The sequence below is a fragment of the Lachnellula hyalina genome, assembly GCF_007821495.1.
Source record: "Lachnellula hyalina strain CBS 185.66 chromosome Unknown contig00007, whole genome shotgun sequence".
NCBI lineage: Eukaryota > Fungi > Ascomycota > Leotiomycetes > Helotiales > Lachnaceae > Lachnellula > Lachnellula hyalina.
This window is the reverse complement of record NW_022157121.1, coordinates 261,291-277,841: the sequence shown is the minus strand read 5'-3', so window position 1 is coordinate 277,841 and position 16,551 is coordinate 261,291. Positions and strand designations below refer to the sequence as shown.

The 16,551-nt window shown below is 47.7% G+C and overlaps 7 protein-coding genes across 7 annotated transcripts; 3 read left to right on the top strand and 4 right to left on the bottom strand.

Moving 5' to 3' along the window:
• Positions 1-272: 272 nt before the first annotated feature.
• RAX2 (Bud site selection protein) lies at positions 273-4,025 on the bottom strand (the record flags this gene model as incomplete). Its single annotated transcript, XM_031145496.1, has 2 exons — positions 273-517; positions 569-4,025. 2 exons carry the CDS (start codon positions 4,023-4,025, stop codon positions 273-275), a joined length of 3,702 nt encoding a protein of 1,233 aa, XP_031009232.1.
• Positions 4,026-5,804: 1,779 nt separating this feature from the next.
• On the bottom strand, positions 5,805-6,637 carry lcl3 (putative endonuclease; the record flags this gene model as incomplete). Its single annotated transcript, XM_031145495.1, has 2 exons — positions 5,805-6,212; positions 6,263-6,637. 2 exons carry the CDS (start codon positions 6,635-6,637, stop codon positions 5,805-5,807), a joined length of 783 nt encoding a protein of 260 aa, XP_031009237.1.
• Positions 6,638-6,843: 206 nt separating this feature from the next.
• OGG1 (N-glycosylase/DNA lyase) lies at positions 6,844-8,148 on the bottom strand (the record flags this gene model as incomplete). Its single annotated transcript, XM_031145494.1, has 3 exons — positions 6,844-7,572; positions 7,623-7,974; positions 8,027-8,148. The coding sequence occupies 3 exons, from the start codon at positions 8,146-8,148 to the stop codon at positions 6,844-6,846; spliced, it is 1,203 nt and encodes a 400-aa protein (XP_031009238.1).
• A 279-nt stretch (positions 8,149-8,427) lies between these two features.
• U2af50 (Splicing factor U2AF 50 kDa subunit) lies at positions 8,428-10,440 on the top strand (the record flags this gene model as incomplete). Its single annotated transcript, XM_031145493.1, has 5 exons — positions 8,428-8,556; positions 8,608-9,780; positions 9,838-10,102; positions 10,153-10,364; positions 10,414-10,440. 5 exons carry the CDS (start codon positions 8,428-8,430, stop codon positions 10,438-10,440), a joined length of 1,806 nt encoding a protein of 601 aa, XP_031009235.1.
• Positions 10,441-11,629: 1,189 nt separating this feature from the next.
• On the top strand, positions 11,630-12,342 carry RPS13 (40S ribosomal protein; the record flags this gene model as incomplete). The annotated part of the gene is made up of 4 exons (XM_031145492.1): positions 11,630-11,831; positions 11,903-11,935; positions 12,060-12,106; positions 12,169-12,342. The coding sequence occupies 4 exons, from the start codon at positions 11,630-11,632 to the stop codon at positions 12,340-12,342; spliced, it is 456 nt and encodes a 151-aa protein (XP_031009236.1).
• Positions 12,343-12,708: 366 nt separating this feature from the next.
• On the bottom strand, positions 12,709-13,335 carry sdc1 (Set1 complex component sdc1; the record flags this gene model as incomplete). The annotated part of the gene is made up of 3 exons (XM_031145491.1): positions 12,709-12,778; positions 12,865-13,106; positions 13,159-13,335. 3 exons carry the CDS (start codon positions 13,333-13,335, stop codon positions 12,709-12,711), a joined length of 489 nt encoding a protein of 162 aa, XP_031009259.1.
• A 363-nt stretch (positions 13,336-13,698) lies between these two features.
• Positions 13,699-16,474, top strand: LHYA1_G000498 (Fanconi-associated nuclease 1-like protein; the record flags this gene model as incomplete). Its single annotated transcript, XM_031145490.1, has 3 exons — positions 13,699-14,240; positions 14,289-15,201; positions 15,344-16,474. The coding sequence occupies 3 exons, from the start codon at positions 13,699-13,701 to the stop codon at positions 16,472-16,474; spliced, it is 2,586 nt and encodes an 861-aa protein (XP_031009260.1).
• Positions 16,475-16,551: the final 77 nt, after the last annotated feature.

Sequence of the window (16,551 nt, the reverse complement as noted above, 5' to 3'; positions counted from 1 at the left end):
CATTTGGTGCGAAATCATCGAGGAGTAGTAGCTCTAAACATTAGGCTCTCCGTAATTGAAAAAATGAAATAAAGTGCGATAGCCGTAGATCTAGCACATGGTGCTTCTCATAAAAAGAGGCCGTGTGGAAGCTCGTAGAGCAGAGAGCTTATCTGCTCTGATATGTTCAACGCCAATGGGTATGCCGCAAAAGATCGACACGAAGAGTAAGAACCGCCGACCGGCCTATCCAGAACGCCTAACCAAACCATACGCCTCAAGTTTACCATCTTTCATATCCTTGCTGATTGTTTCTCAATCCCGCTCCGGCCTTGGCCTAGATTGCTGAGAAGCTCATCGGGACGTATTCGTGACATGGCATTGCTCCTATCGTAACTGTTGGTCGGTGCAGGCATGTAACCTTCTCGCTTTCTTCGGACACGTTCAGCGATGACACCGGCAATGACTATCAGGAAGATCAAGCCAAGAGCGACAGCCAAGGCAATGAGTACAACAAAGCCTCTAGCGATCTTCTTGTCTGTAAATCATGTCAGTACGCTATCATAAATTGTCGTTCCGTGTAACTTACGTGGTGCCGCGAAAACATTTTGCTTGGATATGAAGATTTGGGAGAGACTACCACCGGTGTTGGAAGCAGTGCTCGTAAGCGCGAAAGGCTGGAAAGTTGACCCGTCGAACAACGCGGCAGAGGCATTGCCGAAGCCTGGAAGATTAAGAGACCCGGTAATCATTACATCCTGGGCTACAGGTACTAGGTTGGACGATGCATGCTTCTTACTGAGAGGAAGCACCTGAAGGCCCCGGATGCTCGTGCCGCTTCCCAGCGTGTTGCCGACAGAGTTCCAAGTTGAACCGTCAAATTTCATAAGAAACGTTGAACCATTGGTAGCGGTACCCGAGACCCAGAGTTGGGAGGCATCACTATTCGCGGCGGCAAGTGCAGTTACAGGCCCCGGAATGGTCTCAGCGCCCACTGCAACGGCCCAGGTCTGGGCTTTAGCATCGTAAGTTACAAGAGAAGCATTCACACCATTCACGGACAGGGCACCTCCAACAATCAGGGAATTCGTACTGCTCCAGACCATAGCGTTTGCAATGCCGTCAAGATTATCGCCCGGCCGGTCCCATTGAGCCGCAGAAGTAGCGAAGAGGCACACTCCTGGACATGACAGGGAGCCTGCCTGAGAAAAATTGCCACCAACATATACATCACCAGATTTACCAGGTCGTACGGAAATGGCATTGACAGCAACATCGCCTCCGGCAAGAGCTGGGGGTTGGACATTGAAGGTCGAGGTGGCAAGATTGAATGAAGCAAGCCCATTTAGTTTACCACCGTTGACAGTTCCAGTAAGGGAGCCCCCGGCATAGAGATTGTCGCCCTGTACAGCCAGAGCTAAAATAGTCGAGTCGCTCGAGATCTCGGAGCCAACACCAGTTATTGTGTCGGAGTTTGAGCCATTGATAAAGACAAGATTGCTGATATCAGACCCATTTGTCCCGGTCGCTGTGAAATGCCCACCAAGAATCGTTACATTGAGATTACCGTTCTCGTAAAAAAGGCCAGTAACGACACCCGTGACATTTTGGCTGCTCGTGCTCGTAGCTCTTTTCGTCAAGCTGTTTGATTGCGCTGACGCTGGCTGAATCTGCACGGGTAACGTGCTAAGGCTCGATGAAGTCGAAAGCGATACTGCACCATTGGCGTTCAGTTGCGAGGAAGAAAGAGAGCCAGCAAACAGAGTTCCACCACCTGGTATATCTACAGCAGTCGTGAGCTCTCCGTTGATTGCAATGGTAGAGACGTTCAGATTTTGGAGCCAATCGGCTCGAGACGGTACCCAAACGGCGAACCCGGTAACAGCTATTGATTTACTGTTTCCAGAAGCAATGATTTGGTTGAACTCTCCCGTGAGGGTTATCACAGTCTCTGGCACGTCAGTAGTTACATTTATCGAAATGGCGACAATGGTTCTCACGACACCGTTGACGCCAGCCCCTAAAGCTGCCCAGGTATTCTTTGACGTATCATAGGCAGCGACATGGCTTAAACCACTGGTTCCCCCAGCACTCGTGTTTGTGAACTGTCCTCCAGCGTAGAGTGTGGTCCCATTTAAGAGCAAGGTGACGACCTCCCCATTCAAACTGCCACCAGGAAGCTCTTTCGCACCCGAATCACTAATCGCAAGAATATTCTCATATGTGTCTGTCGAGAAGTTGCCTCCCACATATGTGGTGCTTCCTGAAGTTGCTAATGTGTTGACTCCTGATCCTGACGGTAGACTCATACCTGCTTGATCGAAGGTTGAATTGGCAAAATCAGCGGTATTAATCTCTGCTTTGGTAGGGTCGTATTCGAAAAGGCTATTCAGTCCACCAGTTGAGGATATGAGGGTAAACCCTACACGTTGAGCGACGATGGAAAGATTGGAAGTAGATTGGTCAACACTTGGCGAGAGAGTTATCGAGGGCTGGAAAGAACTTGTAGCTGATTCAACATAGCCGAAGTATATCTGGTCGTACTTATCGAAATTGTTAGTTTGTGAAATGTCCGTTGAGAAACCGGCGGCTGAAGAGCCACTAGCCATAACACCCGTGACATTGACATGGCCTCTAGCTGAGCAGCTGTCGTCCTGCTTGCATCCGGGGGTGTATATGTTGACAGAATAGTTGCCAGACTGTTTGATAGTCGGCAAGAACACAACAGAGGCAGAGGTGGTATCGTTCACAGCTAATGTCAAGTACTCCGACACACTTTCGTGTGATGGAGTCACAGTCCAAGGACCGGTAGAGGTTGTGTTTGACGCTATTTGACTACCGGCGCAGGTCGGTTCATTGAAGTCATTGATCGCGTAAGCAAAGATGTCGTTTTCGAAGAGCTCAATCCCATTCAAGCCGCCTCCATCGCCATACCAGGCTGAAATATCGATCTGAAATTTATCCATACCAACTAAATTCACAAAATGAAAGTCCTGGAATTGCATGCTCGAGTTGTTACTTAGAGGGCACTCTGAGGAACATGAAGCGTTTTGGCCAGTCGCGGGATCGATGTAGGTGAAGTTCATGATCCCATTCAATGGCATAGCAGTGTATCTCCACGTCTTTGTGCCTCTGCCGTCTTGGTGAGTGTTGTACAATCTCAACCTCGTGGGCTGGAATCCAAAGCCGAAGTCTGCTTTCCAGAAGCCTGCAGTATCATCGGCTAGAAGCCAAGTGCTGCCGGAACCATCTGTACCATCCGTCTTGCAGACAATATTCTGTGGGTCGCTAAAGCCCGCCGTTGATGTAGACGAGCCAGATGTGATGTTTGCCCCAGAAATGTTGACAATCTGTTGATCCGGTTTGGTCGGCGCAGATGAGTTTCCTAGGCCTGTGAAACCACCCCCAAAGACAATGTGGCTATTGGCGGCCTTGGTAATGGATGTGACGGGTCCATTAAAACCTGCAAACGGTAAATTTGTCCAGCCGCTTCCTCCAACCCAAGCAATAGCATTTGTAGAATTTGCACCTGTGAAGCTACCTCCAACATACACTGTATTTGTATCTTGATCGCAAAGCAATGCTGAGACTTGTCCAGATAATCCCGTCAGAGGGATAACGGTGGATGTAGTTGGGTCGAACATGGCAGCCCCTGAAGATGGCATTCCCCCCAAGCTTGTGAAATTACCTCCTACCACAATCCCCGCGAGCGTTCCGTTCTGCAGCACAAATGGGCACATGGCCTGGATACCCGCATCCGCTGATGCTAAAGTCGCAAAACCTCCATTGGGAAATTGTGACTGAAGTGACTGGCTGCCATTGGTGAGGAATCCATTCTCGTTTTGGCCTTCGAATTGATAGAGGGAGATGCCGTCGAAGTCTCCTATCAGTGCTGTCCTCCCTAGATCGTCCAAGTTGAGATTCGCCGAGGGTATTGAGTTGAAAGTGATGCCATGCGAGGAGTGTGTAAGGGATGCTAATAGAAAGCCGAGTTGTAGTAGGCGCGGTGGGTCGCCGGCTGGACTCAGCCATGAAGAGAGCTTCATCGCTGACCCCGAAGACTGTATCGACACGACGCGACGCTTTCACTCCATTACCAGCCTGAGATTGATCGAGGTATCGAGGTATTGGCAACGGCCGGCGGACGTCGATATGGATGACAGTTCTTCTCGTCGTGTAACAAATGTCGCGTGGTGTGGGACCGAGATGTCGAAATGAGGAGGTGAGGGAGAAAAGAGAAGGGGGAACGATCTCTCGCTAGGGCGCCACTAATCAGGTACAGTGCGGGCCGGGTCGGTTTCGCCCAGGCCTCGTAAGTCGATGTCGAATGCGATGTTGACGTCGAGGTCAAACCTATGGTTAAATGAAGGTTCTGGTAACAGATGCTGCTAAGGTGGGAGATGCGCTGCGCCGGGCAGTTTGAATCGCTCGTAATATTTGTTATCTGCCGGCTTGAGGTGTGAGTATGGTCGGTGTCGGTGGGCTGTGAGGTGCCCGGATTGGCGTTATTAGGACAGACAGAACAAGATAGTGGTGGATTGAATGGGTGTGAGTCAATGAGTGGATGGATTGAATATCGCGATGTGATGTGTTGTCGTATTGTAGGTAAGTATACGTTGGGACTATGTTGGGTGTGGTTTGTAAAAGAGCGTGGCTAGGATCTGTCAGGGCCGGCTTTTCCATAGGTCTCGTACGTGTATTTGCATGTACGGAGTATTGTATGCATGGACAAAGGTACGTACCGAGTAAACACGAGACTGATGAGGTACTTGGGTTCAAAGGAGTGACTGAACTGGAGCTTACCACATGTATTATTGTACCGTACTGTGAAGCAGAAGCAGAAGCCGGATCTTGGGGCTGGAAATGGAAGTCAAAAGAGGATTTCTCGAGGAAAGTGCAATCTCCTTTTCTCGCGAAACATACTCCGTTCCGTGGCTTGTGCGCGCAATACAGACGTGCCATTTCATTCTGTCTATCTGGTTGTTTAACTGTCTCAAACACATTTTGCTATACGGTTCCGTTTTCATTTCCATTTCCATTTCTATCATTCTGTTTGAATGTAGAATCAAGCGTATAGGGCCCATTTGAATTTAATGAGATTATTCTATGGTTCCTAGGCTAATTCTGGACTCTCGAGGCATTGACCAATGAAATCCGTCACATAGCCCGTGTAAGACACTTGGTACACCGTGCTGTAAGATCGACCGTCTCTTGTGTCCTGTGGAAGAGTAAAAGCAAAACATTGGGGCTAGAATCGTCGAACCTCATCATGGTTTGAGAAATGACTGCGAAATCACACATGGATTAAGGAACTACTGTACGACAGACAGCTGTTTGCTTGTCGATTTACCTCAGGGGCTCGCTATGGGCGACCCCTCCCCCATCTTTATGTACATATCAGATGGGGGTGTTTATAACACAATCTGAAAACTTTATACTTTAAAAAGACATCATCTCCTACAGAACCCGCTGACAAAGATCGACTTTCGTGTGAGATACTTTAACCTCTGCTGTATAACACTGCGGACACCTTTTCCACCTTTTCACCTTGGCCGCCAATCGTTCTACATACATGGAAACATGTTTCCCACGACGATACCACGTTGAAGTACGCCAGGTGAAACGGAAAGCCACAACGTCTTTGATGAGCGAAGGGCATATTTATCAAACAGATTAGTGGTGATATTCGAATTGGAATCGGGGGTATGGCTGCCAGGCGAGAATAATAAACTCAAATAGGACACCATTTGCCTTCACGATGGAAAGCCTAATGGGCCTCGGATTCTTCTTCGTTAAATTCTTCAATTTGGGTATCGTTGTGTCTCCTACTTTTGCTCATTGATGGCAGCCGTCCGAGTCTTATAGTCCCTTGGACTCTCATAATCCTTCAACTTCCCCGCCCACATTCCCAACTTCTTCTTCTTCGCCACCTCTTCCGTTTTCCTGTATGCATTCTCGAAACTCCCAAACTCAGCTCCGTACTTAGCCTCATAGATGGTAGCAAACCCAGCTTTCAGCATTTCCTTGCCCACATCCTTCCGAAAGAGAAACCTCCGTACCCACACTGTAGCCACGACACGCTCGTATTGATCTCTTTTGTAGATGTAGGCCCGCACTCTGCGATTCAATATGTAGTTTCGAAGCCAGAGCAGAGCCTCTTCGGAATAAGGCTGGGCGGGTTTTCCGAAATGCGCTCCCTCTGGAGCGTCTATTCCTGCAAGACGAATATGTATCTTCGTGTAATCAGCTTCAAAAACTCTGTACATAGTGTATCAGACCATACCGTATTGTTCTTCAGAGCTTTCTTCTCAGGTATCTGCTTCCTGCCTGGCAGCCAACCCCATCCCGTCAACCTCCCTCCCGGCGTATGGAAAAGGTGAAAGTTGTCCGCATCACCCACACTTGTGACTCTTCCAAATAGACTCCTCTTCCGAAAAAATTTAGGTCGAATGTATGAGGCCGCGGGAATCCTGCGCAGGTAGGAGCGGTAAACACTGACGGAGGCCAGGATTGTTGACGTGAGAAGTATCGTTGGAACTACGGTTCGAGGGTCTGTGTAGTGCTGCCAATCCGTTGCATTGAGGCTCTCTGTCCATGGGACAGAACCTTTCTTGTCATCGCTGTCCCTTTCGGAATTCGTGGACCATGGCCATCGCATTATGTTGCTTTGTAGAGGTGGGGAAGGATAGGAGCTCTCTCGGTTGAAGTCCCCATGCCAAGAAATATTTTGAGACCAACACAAATTTTCTGATCAAAGCAATATCAAGGATACGAATTCTAGCAGGTCTAAATGTACTTGGTTGAAGCTGGTCGTCATGGTACAAATGATGTACAGTTCATGTACAATATAATAATGCATTACTATTAGACAAATCTTCGTCTCTTTGCTCGTTGACTCCTGCTATCAATCAGAACCTCGTTTGGCTTCTCGTCCTTCACCTCATCCACCAAGTATTCTCTCTTTATAATGACTTTCGACTCGACAATATTTTTATCCTCCTTCTTGATCTTGACTTCGTCAATGTCTACCTCCACCTTAGTCATCAGCCTTTCCGAAAAGGTCTTCAGATCGGCAGCAAACAGCACCGAGTGTGCCCATCCAGCTTCTATGCCCCATAATTGTCTGAAATAATCTCCCACGGCATCATAAGTAGCCTTGGTGAGGCTCTTATGCTTCCCCTTGCCAAATTTGTAGTCACGCTGAGCTATTTGCCACACGTGTGTATCAACAGGTACAGCCTCACCCCACCCCAGCCCCATTAGACAGACACAATCTGCGACTTTTGGGCCAACTCCTTGAAGTTGAAGAAGTTCTTCGTGAGCCGTCCGATACCCATCCCGGCCTCCTGTGGGTAGCTTTTGGTCTGGATCATCGCTGGAATTGCACAAGCTCTGCAGCCAGCCCTCGGGCTTTTCTTTGGCGACCATTTTGGCTGTCTTGGCTATATATCCTGCACGGTAGCCAAAACCAAGCTCTCGGAGGTGTCCCTCAACTTTTGACCCCGTGAGAGCTTCCGCAGGAGGGAAGTCATGAAAAGCTTGGTCATCAATATGGCCTATTAAGGGTCCATAATGTAAGCATAAGTTGTTAACCTGTAAAGTAATGTAAGTAGAAGAATTTCGAACTAAAACGCCATTCGTACCATCTGCGATATTCTCACGATATTATTATTGCTGCTGCATATAAACCCAACGAGAGCTTCCCATGCGTCTTGTTTCAGAATGCGGACTCCAGTGAATTTTGGAGCCCTCTTCTTGAAATTGGCATCTACAGAGGACCACTGCTCATATAGAGAGGTCAGATCCGGAGTGAGATTCAGGTACTGCTTAACAAGTGCCTCGGTTTCCTCATCCTCGTTTGAAGCTTCAAGCACTGAGGTTTTGGCTGAAGCATTTGGACTTAGTGAAGACGTGCTGTTTGGTCTGATGGATCGATAGTGAAGATGAGTGTCATCCTGTTTCAAGGAGAGCATTCTTCCATGTAGAGCGCAAGTCCTATCTTAGAATTGGCCCCCGTTTTAAGAACTCGAGAGGATCTTGTACGTACCATTCTTCATTATTCAACTTCTTCCACCGAAAGGATTGGCCGCAGCGTAGTGTGGTGTCTAAACAGAGCTCTGCAAGGCTTACTGGGAGCTTCCGCCATTCAGATATCCGTAGATTTGCCATAGTTGACAAGTGATTGGAGATTCTGAGTTAGGTAAATTGTTGGAGGCTCTGTCTGTATTATGTAAGGGGACAGACAGGGATTGTTGTTTTTAGCTAGAGGATCTGGTGGATCAGTGCTTTAGCGCGATAGAACATCAGCATTGCATCCACCAAGAAAAATAACGGGCTGGTCTCTTGTCGCATCAAACTCGATATCGCAAGTTATCCACCACACCCAAGCTTCGTTGGTTTAACAAACCTACAGAGAAGACCTGATCAGATCAACTTTTTACCGCCACTATGAACGGCGATACCTACTCATCAAGAGGCATGCCACCTTCATCGACCAAAGCTAAACTAGAAAGTGGAGCTACTGACAAGAAACCTTCAACAGATTCTGGCCGACATGGTTCATCCAGAGACTACCCCGTAAGTTACTGCATTGCTACGCGTCTAAATTCTTATCTAACAAGTATCAAGTCCTCTCGCGATGACCGACGAGGTGACAGGGGAGACCGAGACAGACGCCGTTCGCGTTCTCCAGGACATCGAGGCCCACGACCATCTCGTCGAGAAGGCGAGGTAGACTCTTATTCTACGAGCCGAGATTACAGAGAGCGAGAGCGCGAAGACAGATACTCCTCTGGCAGAGACCGTCGGGGAGGCGGAGGTGGTGATAGAGAATGGGATAGGGATCGAGGTTCTTCGAGACGCGACGCACGACGGGACGACGATGACAGACCACCGAGGAGAGACAGAGACCTCTTCGATGACAGGAGAGGAGGAGGAGGTGGTGGTGGTGGTGGTGGCAGACGAGGTGGCAGAGGAGGCGACCGAGAGCGAGGCGGGGACCGTGATGATTTCGCAGCCCAAGGACGAGCACGTCAAAAGAGCGCAACACCGCCTCCCAAGAAGAAGGAACCTACTCCAGATTTGACAGATATTGTCCCAATTCTTGAAAGGAAACGACGATTGACACAATGGGACATCAAGCCCCCAGGCTACGAAAATGTCACTGCTGAGCAGGCGAAGCTCTCTGGAATGTTTCCACTGCCTGGTGCTCCAAGACAACAACCCATGGACCCAAGCAAGCTGCAGGCTTTTATGTCGCAACCAAGTGGTTCAGTTACCAATGCTGCGCTCAAGCCATCTAACTCTCGTCAAGCTAAGCGCCTTCTTGTCCATAACCTCCCACCGGCACTTAACGAAGAGGCCATTACCAGTTTCTTCAACCTCCAACTGAACGGTCTTAACGTTATTGAGGGATCAGATCCTTGTGTCTCAGCACAGGTGTCGAAGGATCAGTCATTCGCATTACTTGAATTCAAAACAACTTCAGATGCGACTGTGGCTCTTGCACTTGATGGCATCACGATGAGCGAGGACCTTCAGATGGGAAATGGAGCAGCAAATGGTGACACCAAGGGACTCTCAATTCGTCGCCCTAAGGACTACATCGTCCCAGCTCTTGCAGATGAAGCTCCGTTTGAGCCTGGTGTTGTTTCAAGCGTCGTTCCTGACACCCAGAACAAGATTTGTATATCTAACATTCCCCTCTATCTAACCGATGAACAAGTCACCGAACTGTTAGTCTCATTCGGGGAGCTAAAAGCCTTTGTGCTGGTCAAGGATAACAGCACTGGAGAATCTCGAGTAAGTTGTCACGCGTAACAGGGTGTTTTGATCAGTACAATCGGCTAATATAGACAGGGAATTGCCTTCTGCGAATATGCTGATCCCACTCAAGCCACAGATATAGCTGTTGAAGGTCTCAACGGTATGGAACTTGGAGACAAGCATCTCAAAGTACAAAGAGCCAGCATTGGTAACACTCAAGTTTCGGGTCTCGAAATGGGAGTCAACGCAATGTCTATGCTTGCCGGTACTACCTCACAGGGCCTCGAGGATGGTCGGGTCCTACAATTGCTCAATATGGTAACCCCCGAAGAACTCATTGACACCGAAGACTATGAAGGTATGTTGAACCGCCCCCGCATTGCACAATCCATGCTGACCATATTTTAGAAATCTGCGAGGATGTAAAGGAAGAATGCGAGAAGTATGGTAAAGTGCTTGACATGAAGGTTCCGCGACCTACTGGTGGAAGCAGACAGTCAAACGGAGTAGGCAAGATCTTCGTCAAATTTGACACCCCTGAGTCAGCAGGAAAGGCCCTTCGAGCTCTGGCAGGCAGAAAGTTTGCGGATCGTACAGTCGTCACGACGTACTTTTCGGAAGTAAGTACATTAACCAGTGATTTTAGAATACTGCTGACGATTCTCACAGGAAAACTTCGAAGTTGCGGCCTGGTAATCGCTCTGCCCCCTGAACGCAAAATTGCATCAGATAAAAAACCGGACGTACATTTTAGTATTAGCATGTATTAGCCATGCTTCTACCAATGTCAAAGACCCCAGCTTCCAGAGCGACAATATCTCTGTACTTTTAGTATCCATGTCCCACATAAGGCGTTTCCGAAAAGCAATTTATTGAGATCACATTAACCAAATGAGCATTACGGTTTTGAATCTATCCGAGCGGTTTGAGATGACCTGAATTTTGATATATATAGATACTACCACAATGCACACAGTAATCGATTGGAAGGGTTGTGACTTCGCGCGCGTGGCTTTCAATATGCATCGAACTCCAAGTGCTAGTGGACAACATAAGAGGCTAGGAGGTTGTTAAAATGAGTCGGGCATATAAACAGATCTTGGAAGGTAACATTGTTTAACAAGTGATGGTTTCATGGTCTATATAATCAATTCATGAGATCTCCATCCAAATTTTATCGTATTCGTAGCATTCTCTCTCGCATCTTCTCATCTTCTTGTACCTCCAATCGTGACCGCAAAACGGAAATATAAAGAAGCGAAGTTAGTTCAGTGGCCTGTGTAATATCAAATCTAGACAGCGTGTATTGATCTCTCAATTAGGTTCCCTGTCTTCATTGCGATGTTAGCAATGTCCAGCTTCAGAAAATGCAGAAAATGCTTCTTGATTAATACAAATGTCAGAAGTCCGTTAAATTCATCGACCTCCGCAAAAAGATTTTAACCCTTTGCGAAGGACATAAAATGAGAGGTGCCAAAAATTGGTGTATCATCATATGAATGTTCTCAGGAAAAGAAGAGGAAAGTAGAAGGATACTCACATGATAAACGTTTTCTTCATCAATCTCTGTTATGACAGGAGCAAAGCTGGCAAATTAAGCATCGCTGTGCAAAGCGTGGATTGAAACTCCAAAATCAATCAAGGTACTGCGTCGAATAGGTCCTGTCGCATAAATAATGTTGATGTTCATGAAAACTTCGAGAACTTGAAGCTTCCTTAAACCTTAAGTACCAAATTTCACTTCAATCTAGCCTAATACGTCCTAGGGTCATTAAGCGAATGCGCGCACTCAAACATCCACCAGATTTCGGAGACTTGCAAAAAAGCTCAAGTTTTCCATCACCTTCAATTCCGACGCCAAACAACCAGACCAGATCAGATCACCATGGGTCGTCTTCATTCCAACGGAAAGGGCATATCAGCCTCAGCAATCCCATACTCCAGGACTCCTCCTGCGTGGCTCAAGACCACCCCCGAGCAAGTCGTGGACCAGATCTGCAAGCTTGCGAAGAAGGGTGCTACTCCATCGCAAATCGGTGTTGTCCTCAGAGATTCGCATGGTATTGCGCAAGTTAAGGTGGTCACTGGTACGTGCTTCAACTACAGAGGGATTCTTGTCTCCGCACTTTGAATGTGATGCTGATATTTCTTGTCGCAGGTAACAAGATTCTCCGAATCCTCAAGTCCAATGGTACGATACAACCGATATGAAAACTATTCTGAACATCTTTGGTGTCAAACCCAATGATGGACTCGATACAAAATTTCAATACTGCCTCTGCTTGGTCTTTGACTGACGGAGTGAACTATATTAGGCCTCGCCCCAGAAATCCCAGAGGATCTCTACATGCTGATCAAGAAGGTTTGAATTCCTCATACCCCCAACACCATGCGTTCGTGTATGCTAATCTTAACAAACTCAAGGCTGTCGCCGTCCGCAAGCATCTCGAGCGCAACCGAAAGGACAAGGACTCCAAGTTCCGTCTCATTCTCATCGAGTCCCGTATCCACCGTCTGTCCCGCTACTACAAGACCGTCGGAGTCCTCCCACCAACCTGGAGATACGAGAGCGCTACTGCCAGCACCATGGTCTCATAGATGGAAAAATTAGTCGGGTTTTGGCATGGAGTTGGGGTGTGGACAATTTGATTTGCATTGATGGCCTAGCTGCTACGGCAGACCTGGTACTTAGCATAGGAATGGCAAAGCAAAATCACAATCCCCAAGCCAGCAAAAGTGCATTTTTTGTTTTCGACAAAATTCAGTTTTCCCCTTGTGCTATATGAACCAACGCCTGCCCCGCATAGAAGGGACTGCTGTCGCACTTGAATCCCACCAATATCGTCGGCCTTTCGTGATCTCCCATACTTAGCATGACCTACGAGCTATCCATCTATGCAACTTCCACATATTGCCCATCACGCCAACGTTGTTTTTGTGACCTTAACCTCGATGAAACTCCCCTTATGACCCTTCTAATTCTCTCGATCTCTGCAAAAGATATTCTCCCAGCACGCGCAAAGGGTCCTTTGGTCTTTAAAATCGTTAGCGAGAAACAGATACATGATATACATATAACCGCCAAACGAACTGTAAAGCCGTGAGAAAAGGGCTACATACTGTTCCTTGGCCAGTTGCTTCATTCCATCCAGCAACACCCCCGTAACCTTGCCATTCAAATACTGTCTCGTGGGCGCACCATGCGGAGGAGCTTCCTTTGGAATCGTAGGCGCAGGATCAGGATGCTGAGACGTAGCTCGAGAGGTAGCATCTCCGTTTGTGTTGCGCGATGGTGTGCCAATTCGCGCTGGCACGGGCACGGGCGAGGGTACGTTCGTTGCGCCCGTCGCGATTGCCGGTGACTACAAGACGTTAACCTTCCATAATGGACAGAGGCCGAAGAGGGACACATACAGCAGGGCGGTCGGGAGTGCTATCACTCATCACAACATCGCGGATTGAGTCTGGCATTGCTGCGCTGGGCGTTGGCGGTTGCTGCTGTTGCTGTTGCTGTTGGTAAGCTTGTGCTGCTGCGTTTATGCTAGAAGAAGAATCCTGAACGCCCTCACTAGGGGTATTCGGTTGTGACATTCTGCCGTTTAAATAAACAGGGCACTTAATTTTAGTTGCTGGGTAGAGATTGAAGAATGGGTTGCAACCGCCTCGCAAGGTTTTCTTCTATGGCTTCCCATCGATATTCACAGCAAGCGCGAGACAGGTTGCTAAAAGGGCTATTTCTATTCAAACTACGGTTTATCACGTCATAAGAGTTCCCTTGATTAACAGAATGCCGCATTGACTTGACTTCCTACCTAGGTCCGTACATCATCAATTAAAGGTTATCAGAGGCCAATCATCATCACGTGCTGTCGTGTCTCTGCCTGAACGCGACTCAAACGCGACTCGATCAATCCTAAAAATCGCGGACTCTTGCAGTAATGAGATACCGTAGCTATGGCACTCCAATCTCAAGGGAATACGCTTCATAATAAAATGCTGGGCAGAAGAATCCCACACCCAGCCTCAACCAATTTTGACGCGGATAACCTTTCACCTCCAGCAAAGCGCCTGAAGACTCGCGAGAGCACAGATAGAGAAGACTCCCACGATGCCTCTGGCGACGAATCCATCCCTCATACGCCAGATAACTGTACATATCGAGATGAAATCCCTGACTCGGATGATGAGAATGGTTTCGGGGATGAGGGTTCGACCGGTCATAGACCAACTGAGCTTGAGAGTGCTTTGCCACCAGTGAAAACCGACAAAGAAGCCATCAACGAGTATGAGGCTATGCGAGCTGGTGATGAAGTTTCATATGACTTGAAGTCTCGCCTAAGTCAGAGGGCATGGACCAGAGGGAAGAGTTCAATCTATGTGGACGCCTTCAATCTTGCTTTGGATACTGTTCTTGAAGACGAAGGACACCTCTTTGATGAGAAAGAGATGAAGGTTCTGAGCCAATGGAGGGAGCTTGAATATGAGGCTCAATATCTGTAAGAGATTTTCCTTGGAAATGATCCCTTTTGACTGATAAAATGAAGATACGTCCGTTTGTTTTTGAGAAAGACTTCTGCCTGGCATCGTATAAGTCGACTTAGGTATCATAGCGATATTTCAGATATTCCATCTGCAGTGACGAGCCTTCAAAATTCTAGAGAGCTTCCTGAATCTTCAGCTGCAGTCCAAACAAATCCAGCGGAGCTGATGCCTCCAGAAGGCACCATCCTCGAGTCTTCTTTTACCTTTGCGGATTCGTCTTCGGAGATGATTTCTACTTTGCAGGAAGCCTCTTCACTCTTAAATTTGGAAGAATTAAAAGCAATGGCAAAGGAAGCTAAAGTGCAAGGGAAAAATAAGAATGAGTTGCTACAAGCCCTCCATAAAATGAGCAGCCGTCAAAGTGGCTTAGGATGGGTCGGGTTGAAAAGATCTGACAGCGAGCAAACCGTAGCCTCGGATTCGGGTAATAATGAGGAGGATGACGCTGATAATGCTATTTCGGACATAAATCGAGACAGACACTTCGTACGGAAAATCATGACCAGCACTGGACCTTGCATACGCCTGTCGCTTCCAACTTTGAAGCTCTTTGAGAGGGTCCATTTAATTTTCTATAGGTCGACAGAATGGACAGAAAAGTCACTCACAACCATCATTTTGGCGAGAATCTCGCGTCGGAACTTTCCAGACTACATTGTCTGTCGCTCAGCAAATATCTTTCCGTCAAGATCCTATATCCTAGAATTCGAATCAGCCTTAAGGGTGCAGCTTCGGATTGACCAGATCCTCGAGTTTAATGGGAACCCTGGGAAGCAGGGGCTCGAAGAGGTCTTGACTATCTTTGATGAAGTTTATCCCCGGTGGGAGATGCTCCTGAAGGAAGAGCAACGGAAAGAAGACCGTGTATATGAGAGTGGTGAAGGAGCTTACCTTCGTCGATTTTCACCAGCATGGGTAAGCAGCATCCCAAAGCATCTCACTTCTTCATTCAGACGGTGTTTTTGAAGTCCCTTTCTGATGTCTCGGAACTTACGAGACTTACTAATAAAGTACAAAACTTTACTGATCAAACATCACTGACTCCAAGAACTTGTAGGTTTACACAAGAATCATTCACAAAGGCACATATGTTCTCGGACGTTTCAAATTGTATTCTAGAGAGCATGAAGTGCTCAGTGAGCTACTTAAACAGCGACTCTTCCATGCTGCACGTCGTGGAGCCTGGTATCAGCGTAAGGCTCTGCTTGAGGAGCATTATATGTACACTCTTGATCCTCCATCAGGGATCTCGGATCCTGAGAAGCAGAAAAAGCATTGGAAGCGTATCTCACGAAAGACTTGCGAACAGGGGTTAGAAGACAAGGACTGCCACACGATATATCACTATGATCTACAGAAGAGGATCAAGAAGCTTGAGAAGAGCCTCAAAATCCCTATGCGAGAGCAACATGACTTTGGTCACGTTCTGCTCTCCAAAGCGATTGAAGTGAGCGTCGAAGGCATCCAGATAAAGAAAACCCATCCCCCACCTCTAAAGAGAAGGGCCAGTGCACAAGTAACGGAAGAGAAACAACGAAGCACAAAAACAATTTGGGTGGACGAGTCTGAAGGAGGTGGAGAGTGTAGCGTAGAAGCCATGTGTCTCTCATCTTACCGTGAGAGAGGCTTCAAGGGATATCACTCTGAAGGCGGGATCTTACGAACATTGTTTGCATACCTCTTCTTTGATGTACTTTTCGTATACATACCCAACGTCTTCCAGACTGCGTACCAAACCTGCCCCTTGGATCTACATACCGACGCCTTCTTCCCGTCCCGAGCCTCGGAGATTAATCATCGTCTCGTGGAAATAGCAAATGGCAATGCCGCGCAAATAATTCGCGCCGTTGATGAACGCGAGCGCGAGAGGAAAACTTGTGTTGTTGGCTTGAATTGGGACTTTGAGCTTGACGACCTATTGGAGATCGTCGGCTGTTTTGATAGTGCCGCTCTGGCAACAGTGTGTAAGGTTATGGCTCAGGAGTACAGGGTTAGAGGTGGCGGGATACCGGACTTGTTTCTTTGGAATCCAAAGGACAAGACTGTGGTGTTTTCGGAAGTTAAGAGTGAGAATGATAGGTTAAGTGATACGCAGCGGATGTGGATTCATGTTCTCACAGGCGCCGGCATCAGGGTTGAGCTTTGTAATGCTATAGCGAGGGAGGTGAGGGAAATCGATGCAGGATGAAGTCTCGCTACTGTAATCATGAGGTAGCAACTAGAATACTCTTGGGGCATTCCATAATGTGACAGCCCCGTCGCAAG